Source organism: Bos grunniens, chromosome 8, assembly GCF_055505025.1.
Source record: "Bos grunniens cultivar Pamir isolate PY7600 chromosome 8, Bosgru_T2T1.0, whole genome shotgun sequence".
Classification (NCBI taxonomy): Eukaryota; Metazoa; Chordata; class Mammalia; order Artiodactyla; family Bovidae; genus Bos; species Bos grunniens.
Window position 1 is genome coordinate 51509633 of NC_141172.1, and position 12125 is coordinate 51521757.

General features: G+C 38.6%; 1 protein-coding gene across 7 annotated transcripts in view; it reads right to left on the reverse strand.

Moving 5' to 3' along the window:
- Positions 1-12125, reverse strand: part of PRUNE2 (prune homolog 2 with BCH domain) — a 295098-nt gene that overhangs the window by 236979 nt on the left and 45994 nt on the right. For 6 of the 7 annotated variants that reach the window (XM_086415566.1, XM_086415569.1, XM_086415568.1 and 3 more), the window contains exons 2-3: positions 4746-4850; positions 448-650 (exon numbers count right to left, since the gene is read on the reverse strand). In XM_086415566.1, the coding sequence (XP_086271692.1) occupies positions 448-650; positions 4746-4850 (308 nt within the window). Of the gene's footprint in view, positions 1-447; positions 651-4745; positions 4851-12125 lie in introns of those variants that run through there. The other variant, XM_086415572.1, reaches the window with a different exon arrangement.

Here is a 12125-nt window from a genome sequence, read left to right on the forward strand (position 1 = left end):
TTTTATAGTAAATGCTATGACTAAAGGAGCCAATGATTGAATGGCTTTCCTAGCCCATGTACATAATTTTCCATTTCACCACCAAGATTTCTTTCTTAAGAATTTTCAGTTTTATTTAGTGTTAATTTCAATCTTCATTATACATTTTCAGCATCAGTATAAAGGACTGTTGCGTTGCTATAAGAAAGTGTTTGAAATGATTTAAAATTAAAATTTTGGTCTATTTTATAAGTATTTTCCACCCAAAGATGTCATATCTGAAACGCCAAAGTGAAAACAGAGGCTTGGCAAAGCGCAATTTTGCTATAAGAGAAAAAACACATTCCCTTTCTTCGAAATGTCATCTGCCTTTAATACATCTTTCCAAATCACAAAAAACCTGAACAAGGTAATACCTGGCACAGAAAAATCTTTTATAAAATATCAAACCTCCTTCCAGAGCCTTACCTTGCCAGTACGTTGCTGCCAACAAGTGTTAGAGATAACTTCCCTTCATTATTTAGCTGATGCAGATTAATTTCATCTCGGAATATGTGGGATGATTCAGAGATATTTAGCTCTTCTAAAATAAACCTTGTTTCAGTGAAGTAATTGAATTCAGTTCTCGGTATGTTCAGCACGGGCAAACAGAGAACCCCTGGTGGGCTGACCTACCAAGAAAAAAGTTGGCTGAATCACTGACAGCAGCAGGAGGATAAAATACAACTACATTTTCTCAAGCCAGAGGGTAACTGGGAAGGGAATGAAGGTCCTTTGGTCTCGCTAAACCACTTTACATTCATAACCAGTTTTTCATGAACCCAATGAGCAGAGCATTTTCCATGGATTAAGTGGTCCCTAATTTTTGTTAATCTCTTGTTACTCCACATGAAACTTCTCTTGCCTTTCTTGAAATTTTTTATGTCTCATTTCACCGTCTCCACAATTTTAAAATATATACATTTTCTTCTTCATAGGAAACAAATCTGCCCATTTTACGGAATCAGCAAAAAATGAGAATGATGACCACAGGGCAGGGGAAGACTGTGTGTGTGTGCGTGTGTGCGCTCTGTCATGTCCGACTCTTTGTGACCCTGTGGACCATAGCCCGCCAGGCTCTCCTGTCCATGGAAATTTCTAGGCAAGAATACTGGAGTGGGTTGCCATTTCCTTCTCCAGGGGAGCTTCCTAACCCAGAGATCAAACTGGTGTCTCTTGTGTCTTCTTCTTTGGCAGGTGGCTTCTTTACCAGCTGAGCCAACAGGGAAGCTCCAGGTAAAAACTTCACTGACACAGAAAGACCCAGATGTCACATCTATATGGGATGCCTCCCATTCAGCTCCAGTCAATTGATTCCATGCAAAAAATTCCATTCCAGGATAGGCAAATCCTTCAATTACTCAAGAGAAGCTAGAAATCTAGATGTGGGGGTGTTATCTGTGATGTTTAATTGTTACAATGTCACAATAAACCTTTTAATTAAAAATACTGTGTAGGTTAGTGAAAACTCGAGATTTGGCTCACAGACTACCAGATTGTGATTTCTATTAATGTTTTATATCTTAAAAAAAATATTATGTTAACAAACCTCTTTTAAAAAAAACTGTAATGATGGGGGAAACTGGAGATGGGTAGACGTTAGAGAATTTCAGATTCACAATAATAAACTTATTTTTCCATGAGAATTTTGAAAATGAAGGTGCTTTAAAAAATTACTATAACTCTATAGCAATAAACCCTAAATATCACTGAGAGAATGTGGGGTTTGGAAAGACTGGATTTTTGCCTAAACTAAATGGCCTTTGTTCTCATATCATCACTAGCTCTTTCACAAGCACAGTGTTTATTACACAGTCTTAACATCTTTATCATCCATCTCCCCTTCCTAGCAGGGATTTTTGTCAGTTTTGTTCATGTTTCTAAGTGCATAAAATGGTCTGGCACAAAACAGATTTGTGCCAATCTGTATTGGCACAAATACATATTGGCACAATACATATTTGTTGAGTGAAATAAATGAATCACCTACTACTATGGTATACAAAGACATTCCAACAAGATGGGTTTTATCCCACCTATCAGGCTAATACAGAATCACAACCATGTAATAATCATTACCAGTTTATGCACAAGATGTTTTTCCTTATTAATTGCGAGAGTTATACTGCACTCCTGATACTGAAACTTAAGTCAAGAGCTATGCAGTCTGAGCCTGTTCTGGCAGGACCTATTCTGGAGTGGGGGTCAGAAAAACTAACCCGACTCTTCTGTCTGACTTTGAGAAAGCCATTTTCCTCTCTGAGCCTCAGTTTTCCCCTCCATAGAATGGGGCTTACCTACCAGAGTGAAAAGTAATTAAACAGAGTCAGACATGCAAAGCTGCAAACCCTGTCCTTCTATGTGTTCATACTTTGAGAGGGAGTAGCCAGGTTCTTAGGAAAAATTAAAATGAAGATGCAGACCCGTGATGGGAGCAGGGTGCAGCAAATTAAGAGGAAGACACAGAGCTTAACAAGCTCCCAGTATGTGACCCTTCAGTAATTCCATATTTGTCCCCATGCTTAGTCGTGAGTCTTGGAAGGAGGAAAGAGGCCACACATCTCCTTATTGTACTATGACAACTACTTTGCCCACTCCTTTTGCTGGATGTTATTATATTCATTCAAGACATCAAAGTTAGTGGCAGTGCTGTCATTATTATTATATGACTTCCGAAGAGTCCATGACATGGTAATCTGACATGTTCATTTCATAGACAGAAGGATGAATTTAGGAAAACTTTTCCTCCTTTAAGTAGGTATAAACTGTAGTTCCTTGAAGACTTAAGATCTGTCCCTGCGAAGGATTCTATGTGTGGGGGGAGTTAGTGGGTAGGTGTATGTGTGTGCACACACGCATTCTAATGACTGCACAAGGGTATCAGTGGTTCACTGTGGCATAGAAAATGAGAAAAAAACTTTCCTCTGGACAAAGTTGTGAGATTTTGAGCAACAACTCTACAACCTAAAGCAACCTCTCCGATCCCATTAAGGAAAAAAAAAAAAGAATCCATGCCATGATCAGTCTAAAAATCAGTCTGGTTCAGGCAACTCTAATGTTCTCAAGACAAGCAATGCTTTTTTCCTAGAAGTCAAAAAACCCACTTAAGGGTGGGCAGGACTTGGGGGAGATAAATTAGGAGTTTTGGATTAACAGATACATATTAATATATATATATAATAGGTAGTCAACAAGGACCTACTGCATAGCACAGGGAATTATACTTAATATCTTGTGACATAATGGAAAAGAATCTGAAAATCAAGTGTACAGCAAAGTAACTGAATCACTTTGCTCTACTCTTGAACACAATACTGAAAATTAACTATACGTCAATACAAAATAAATAAGAAAAAAAATCCCGTTAATAAGATTAGTATTTAAATGCATATCTTGACACAGGCACATTTCTCTCTTCATACCAATTAATCTCCCTTGTAAAGTTTAGCAAATTTTAAGATAAATATGATTAGAAAGTCATATCTCAAAATCGGAATATTTTACCTGGCACTTCGTCAGCTGCTGCCCTAAAGTCATTCTTGCCACCTACGGCTCATTCTGGAAGGCTAGGTTTCATGGGAATGTAAATCATTGTAGATCAGCTATGCACACCATCAGAGTCAAGGATCCAAACAAAATTGGAGTAAAACAAATTGCACTCCAGAAAACTAAAAATTGTGTCAAATTAGACATAGTACCAAGACACTCATAATATACTTTTTTAGGCTTTAAAGTGATGCTTCAATATGGGTTGATGAATTTATGGAATGGATATTTTTAAACAATTTACTTAAAGAAAGGTCTTTTCCACCTCCACTGGCATGTTATAGTATGGCTTCACAGAGTACGAAGACTCTGACTCAAGGGAGATTATTGTTAACTGAGAATGACCTTGCTGTACAAAGTCAGGCTAAGAGGCAAAAACAGAATACAGATGTGGAAGGTAACACCTCTATTACTGAAAATTTCAGCCAGTGTGCTCTATACTTCATGTAATCTTCACAGATTATTTTGCACATATTTTTCTACTCCCAAAGGCAAGATTATCCAACAAGAATGACAAAGGCAAACAAGAAATTCTGACACTTACTTTTGTCAGTTCTCTGAATTTCCACAAAAGTAATCAACAATTATAACATTTTTAAACTTTTTATTTGAAAAAAATCGATCCTATTGAAATAAATATTTATGCAGAGACTCAGTAAGAAATAATTAGAACAATGCCTAACATGTAGTAAGTGACCAATAAATATTTGTTGATTAATTAATTATAATACATTATTCTTTGCAACAATAAACCAGAACATGAAAAATTAAGTTAGTAGCTTCCTTGTTTTTCTGGAAAACATCTGTTTATAAAAGTTACATCATAATCCAAATATAAAAAGCATAATCTTGGGGTTCCCTGGTGGCTCAGTAGCAAAGAATCCACCCACCAGTGCAGGAGACAGAGGTTCAATCCCTGATCTGGGAAGATACCATGGAGCAACTAAGCCCGTGCACCACAACTATTAAGCCTGTTCTCTAGAGTCCAGGAGCTACAACTACTGAAGCCCAAGTACCCTAGAGCCTGTGCTCCTCAACAAGAGAAGCCAGCACAGTAAGAAGCCCACGCACCGCAACTAGAGGAGCCCCTGCTCCCTGCAACTAGAGAAAGACCAGCACAGCTGAAAATAAAAAATACATAAGTAATTTCTTAAAAAATACATGACCTTCTTTCCACTCACCTTGTCTAGAAAGTAAGCATATGTGAAGGCAGAAATGAGAGAATCCAAATCACAGGATTTGTGTCCAATAACCACATGGACCTTCTCCAAACGTTTGCTTCGATTCTGAAACAAATTCAAATAAAACATCACAATTTAACAACAGATTAACATAAGTGGATATTTTTCAACTTTTTAAAGTATGTATGCCTTAGCTATATTCAGACACAATTGCAAAAACTCATAACTGTTTTATATAAGGGCCTAAAATGGTACAACATGTTTAACATTCAGAAATGCTCATTAAAATTTTAGTTAGTTGTCAAGAACAGAAAATTATCGGTTCACAACCTTGGGAACTTTCCTGGGTGAAACCTGAAACTGGCCCCCATATACAGAGAACAAGGGGAGACTGAAGAAGATGCAGCCCACTCCAGATGGGTGGGTGGCAGGTTCAATAAGCAAGGGAACCTACTTACAAGGCTTGCCTTGGGCAGCCACAAGACAGGTGTATCTCCACACCTGCCCACCAGAATCTTTAAAGTTTATGTAGAGGCCTTAACTGGCTTCTGTGACACATGATCTCAACAACACATTGTTCACTCAAGGCTGTGTCCGTAAAAATAGTTCCTGCTGTGGGATTGATGGGCAGATTGTACATTTCAAGGATGGGGAGGGGAAGAGGAACCTCCAATTGCCAGAGTCTAGCTCTCAGGTCAACTGGTAGTCACTGCTCTCAATGACCTCCTCCAATAAAAATGTGGTTGTATTAAGATCATCCACAAAGTAACCTGACATGAACTATATCTCCAAGTCAACACTTTTTAGTAAAAGATTATTTTTGTCTAAAGAACAGTTCCCTAGTATTTTATATCATTTCTTTACACAAGATGTTCTTCTCACTTTGAGAGAAAAAATGACTTTTTTCATATGTCCCTGGTGTGCAACACTATTTGGTAGAAATTTATTTTTTTCATGCCACATTTTGAGTGACAGGATACGCTCTCTGCATTATATTCTATAATTTAACAAATAAAAATTGTTGTAATGCTTTTCTTCCCTCCATAGAAAGTAATATGATCAGTATTATTGCTCCAAAAATACAAATCAGTTGCTATTAAAGAGTGTATACTGTCACCTCTCTGAAAGAGAAGATATACATACTGTTTTCTTTCCTGGTTAACTCAACAGTTGCTTAAAATTCTTTATATAAGGCTGACCTCCTTATAAAACACTGGATTAGAAGTGCTAAAGAACCAATCACAACCAGAAAATTCCACAACAAAACTGTCCAATAACGATAAGGGTAACCTAAACTGACATATTTATGGAATGTCAGGGATGATGCTTATGTATACTTCCTCAGCTTTTCATCTTTTGTTTTAATTTCTCTTTTCACGACTTACTAGAAAGCCAACTCAATTGTAATACTGCTCAAAAAGCTACTCAAAAAATCCACTGTTCAATCGGTTATTTGATTTTGTTTAATTGATTATTTCAATTAAAAAAAAACACTTGTTATTCCTTTTTCTACAGAACAAAGAAAAAGGATTATTTAGTAACTTACTAGGCCTCTTACAACTGAATCTATAAACGTGTTGGTATTTGTAGAGAACTACCATATCAGACTCAGAAATTAGTTATTCAACAACCAAACTGTGACCCGAGGAACATAATAAGGTAAATCTTGGAGGAGGCTCAATCAAAGAGCCTATGAGCACAGAGAATGATGGCAGGATCAATATTGCATATAAGTTGTCCAGTATGCAATATTGTAAATTAAAACAAATAGGTATATTTTAAAATATATTGACATGTTGATCTTTAGTAAAATAATAGGATTTTAAAATGTTATAAACACTCTGAAGATAATTATAACCACTGCCTCCCCCGCATCACCACCTGTAGCTCCCACTCCTTCCTCTCCCACCCTCCTTTCCTCAACCTCATAACTTTATAGCTAGTACACTTGTACTTTTGGAGGATTCTAGTCTAGACCCAGTTCTTACTCCCAAAGCCAGACTGCTTCCCCTGTGCGAGACTGTCAGATTTAGAGGTATAGAAAGAAATTGGGATAAATGCAATTATACTCCATTACAACACAAATAAATGCATTAAGAAATCATATTACTGTAGACTGTTCTTCCGAGAAGCTCGAAGGTCTAAGTAGACATTACGTCATTTCTCCTCCCATATCTCTTGGAAGGCAGACAGTAAGAAGATTCACAACACTTTTTATAGGTCAGTAGAGGCTGTTAGAGGACTAGGATTGTTCCCAGAGCCCATGACCTGGTACAAAGAGCTCTGTCTCTTCTGCCCTGCACTAATCACACAATAATGCCATAATGACTTCAGTATCTACAAAATGAGCAGGGATGGGGATCGAGGGGGCAAGAATGTTAAATACGCCTGTTAAATACAGCAAGGCTTCACAAAAGTATAGCATTAAAATTACTCCAAAGCTGATCTATCTGCCTCCTTGTCTAGGTTTGGTAATTCCTCAGCACAGCTCTGCATTCAACTTTCAGCTTGCACCAAAGAAGACATGGGGGAAAATAAGAAGACTTGGGAGTCAATGCATTTCCAAGCCCAAGCCAATTATTAATTAGAAAGAGAAAGGAGCTAAATAAAATTGTTAGCCCAAACATAATGGGCCAATTCTCACAACTGGGGAATCTTCTAAGATTAGGATTTATTCATCCTTCTTCATTTAAAGAGAAAAAAGCATGTATCAACTTGCAGGTCAGGCTGTAGAAGATCCCAACACAAACCTTCGAGAGTTGTTTTTTTTTTTTTTTTTTTTTGGTGCCCACATCCCTGTCTTCATGTTTTCTTATTTGTTTCCTGAATCCCCTTCTTCCCATGTATCAAGTTCCTTCAAAGTCATGACTTCTTCCAGCATCATTTACTATGTCTGCCATCTCCAGTCAACGCCCCAGTTCCCGGGCTCCAACACTATCTTCCCACCTCCATCATTCTGGTGGCCATCCTACCAGGGATCTATCTGCCCCTTCACTAGCAATTCCATAGCGAATCCACGCCAATGAGTACTCCCAGATTAATGTGTTACTCACCAAGGTAACATACTTTCGTTTTAAAGAGACCTTCCAGGAATTATGCCACAATCCAAAAGGATGACTAGAAATTTCAGGCTGGCTAAAATTGTTAGACTAAAGAAAAGGGACATCAAAATCAGAAGGTTCCTTTGGTGACCCTTAAAATAGTAGACTCAACCTCAAAAAACATTCCAGATGTTCTTAAGAGCCTGATTCCTACCCAAACCCACTAAGATATAATTAAAGGGTAGCAAAAGTCAAGTATTGTAGAAACCAAGCTTAGACAGATTTCTGCTTGCTTGGAGGAATAAAACATGAAATTAGTTACATAAATTCAACCAGTAGGTGAACCCAAGGAATGTGCAGGATTTGGCTTTTCAAAACAGAGGTCAACAGCCAGAGAATACGGGTCCCACTTTCAAGCTTCCTACCACAAATGACCTTGGCCGTATGATCAGAGTTAAAACAGGGGTCAAAGAAAGTCAGAAAAGTCTGGGACTGAGTTCAGGCGTCTGAGGCTGGTAACAGGGTATCCTTAAGGTACTTGGTCCACTTTGCATCAGTGGCTCCACACAGGGGCAACCATGAAACTGGTTCACAGAACTGAGAAGAGTCTCCTGACCACAATGACACCCTGCACTCCTCACAGCAGGCCTGTGGGCCCTTCCTGTGTCACATCCCTATATATTCACAGACTCATAGATGCTCAATCTTAAAGTCTATGACCCTTGACACAATTCAAATTGGGGTCTAGAGTATTTGCAAACAGACAAATTATGCCCAAATAAAAGTGACATATGTACAATTTTACCAATTCAATTAATTATTGTCATTCAACTAATAAAATCCTGTTTGTGTCCCAGGCACTATACTAATCTCTAAGGATTCAGCACTGAACCAAGCAGACAAAAATCCCAGCCCCCATGGCACTTGCATTTTAGTGCAAGGAGATAAAAAGAGCCAATAATTAGATAAGGATGAATAGAAGGCTTGGAGAAGGCAATGGCACCCCACTCCAGTACTCTTGCCTGGAAAATTCCATGGATGGAGGAGCCTGGTGGGCTGCAGTCTATGGGGTCGCTAAGAGTCGGACATGACTGAATGACTTCACTTTCACTTTTCACTTTCATGCATTGGAGAAGGAAATGGCAACCCACTCCAGTGTTCTTGCCTGGAGAATCCCAGGGACGGGGGAGCCTGGTGGGCTGCCGTCTGTGGGGTCGCACAGAGTCAGACACGACTGAAGTGACTTAGCAGCAGCAGGCTAGGGTGCCCTGGGATGAGGTTCATTGAGAAGGTGATATTAATAAAGATCTAAAGTGAAGAAAAGGGACCTCCAGTTATCTCAGGCCAAGGTACAAAGTAAGACAATGCCCAGAATGTTCCAACAAATAGTTATTGCCTAGCATATACATTTTCAAAATGTGACTTTATAAACTCCCAGCTAGGAGAGAGTAGATTTGGCAGGAAAACAGCCATCCCCTGATCTTGATATAAGCACACCAAGCATTAAGGAATCTCAGGAGACAGAGATTTATCATCTCCTATCTACATCCAGTGCTGAGCAAGCCCAAAACAAAATGGAATCTTCATAATGGGTTGAAATAGATACTGTACTCAACTTATACTATACCTTGAACTTCTGAATAGATGGACAGAATCTCTTCATAATCAACATATAAAAGAAAATATATTGAATATGCCAGTATTCCAGATCACAATCTTCATATGCTTTCAAAGTGTAATCCTATACATCACTATAATGAGATTTCTTCATGAAGTTTCTTACCTCTTTTTAAAAGCACAGAAATATCTAAGCATTAAGATTCAACCACCCATGAAAGCAAATTGTACTTGTCAGGCAAAAGCACTTTCAAACACACTCTGATCAAAACAGCATTGATCAGAGAGAGGGCTTCCAGAGCCCTGTCATTAGCTCAGGCCCCTCCATTGTTTTCGCTTTTTTTTTTTAATAACTCCACCCTCTGAGAAACAGAGCTGTTCCACCTGGTACTTTACATCCACAGCCCCACAACTAACCTTAGTCAACAAGCCCTTGCAACACAGTTTTACTATGGTTTCTCCATACCCATCCTACTCTACTCTCTTTTCTTAAAAATCCCAGGCAAATGTTTTCAAAAATAATGAATTGAAATGATCATTATAGACAAAGCCTACAGAAGTTGGAGAGTCCCCTCATCGCACACCGATGCAGAGCCTATTTCTTAGTCCCTCATCTTTAACCAGCAAACGAAGATGCCAGAGAAAAAGAAGTCATTTGAATTTACTGGATGGTATCTCCAAGGAAATCCAGGAACAGAAACAGTTGGCAGTTGACTACTTCTAACTCCAAGTCAATGAGGGGTCTTCCTTCCTGGAGGCTGGCTCGGGTGGCACAGAAAAGGGCTCAGTTTCTCCCCAGAAGAACCCTGTGTACTGAAGGCTACCATGATTCTAAATCAGGAGACTCACAGATGGGCAAGAAGAAATCTTACATGCTACTAATGTTCCTTTCAGTCCCTATCTCCAGGCCAGTCACAGTCACCAGGAAAGCCAGGAGGGAGGGATGCATAACGAACCACAGCCAAATGAGCAGCAGGGACAAAAGAGTCCAGAGCAACCTGGTCCTCCAAAGGCAAGGACAAAAGCCCCTGATCATCTCTGTCAGATATGGATAAAGTCACATTCTTTGTTTGTTTGGTAAATGAGCAAGATGCCTTTTGTTATTGGCCTTGGGTTTAAGATGATGTATAGAACTTCTGACCTCCTGAACATCTTATAATCTTACCACTATCTGAGAAAAGGTTGGGACTCAGAGGGAGCACAGGCTGGAGGGAACAGCGTGACATTAATTAAAAGTTTAAAAAAGCAAAGAAGAAAACTTATCACTCTATGCAAAGTCCCCAAAACATAGGAATTTCCTCCACCAACTGAAACTTTTGTATTTTATTCTTTATTTTTGTTTCTTTTTCTGGTAAGGAAAGAAATACAGGTCATTATAAAGTCAGACACAACAAAAATTAAAACAAAGATAACCACTGTTAACATATTGTTGAATATTCCACATTTTAAATTTACACAAGTATACTGACACATATACTTTACAAAAACAGGGTTCTTCTCTACTTACAATAGCTAGGACATGAAAGCAACTCAGATGTCCATCAACAGATAAATAAGAAACTGTGGTACATGTATACAATGGAATATCACTCAGCCATAAAAAGGAATGCATTTGAGTCAGTTCTAATGAGGTGGATGAACCTATAGCCTATTATACAGAGTGAAGTAAGTCAGAAAGACAAAAAAAAGAAAACCTCAAACCAGGGCTCTGTAATAACCTAAAGGGGTGGGATGGGGTGGGAGATGGGAGGGAAGCTCAAGAGGGAGGGGATATATGTATACTTATAACTGGTTCATGTTGATGTATGGCAGAAATCAACACAATATTATAAAGCAATTATCCTTCAACTAAAAATATTTTCTTTTTTTAAATGGAGTGCTTCTATTCCCAGTCTTTAGAGACTTCCTATTTTCACTTAACAGTATACTATGGACCTCTTTCCATGATCCAAACTACAGATATTCTTCATTCTTTCTGGCTTAATGGTATCAATTGTGAGGATACATCTCTAGGTATGAAGGAAGGGTGTGGGAGTTGGTTATATATATAGAATTCCTTGAATCATCATATGTGCTTTTTTAAAATCTCTATGATATTGCCAAATAGGATACTCTGGCCCACTGGCTACCTCATTTAGTCCAGTTTAATTCTAACGGTTAGTTAATAAATAATAATAAGTGACTGGGAGGCTGTAACTGATTTCTTCCGAGAGCTGTACCTCAGGTTATGTGTAAAAACAAAAACATTTACCAGAATCTACAAATTCAGGACATAGACTGTTTATATTTGATTTTCTCATAGATGTCCAAATTTAATTGGTGACGTACTAGATGAATATAAACCAGCAAATTAGGAAAAGGCAAAAAGCTTTCAATGACGAAACTCAAATGATTTTGACATAATTGAACTGTCTCAGTCAGTACTGACAAAACTGAAACTTAATCAAGTCAGAGAAGCATAGTCTATAACCTCCCTGCTCACCGCCCTCCCACCTGACCTCAGTAACATTTTCCTTCAGCCTCTCTTTGACATGCTGAAGGCCCTCTTTTACTATCTCTCATTTGGGGAAAATAAGGGACAAGAGTCGATCTGAGCAAATTCAGCTATAAGTGGCTCAGACTGCGCATCTGTACCCCTTCTAGATGGTCCAACGTAGAGGCCATTGTGAGAAGGCACGGGGGGAGCCAAAAGCTACACTCAGCTATTACTGCACAAGGCCCT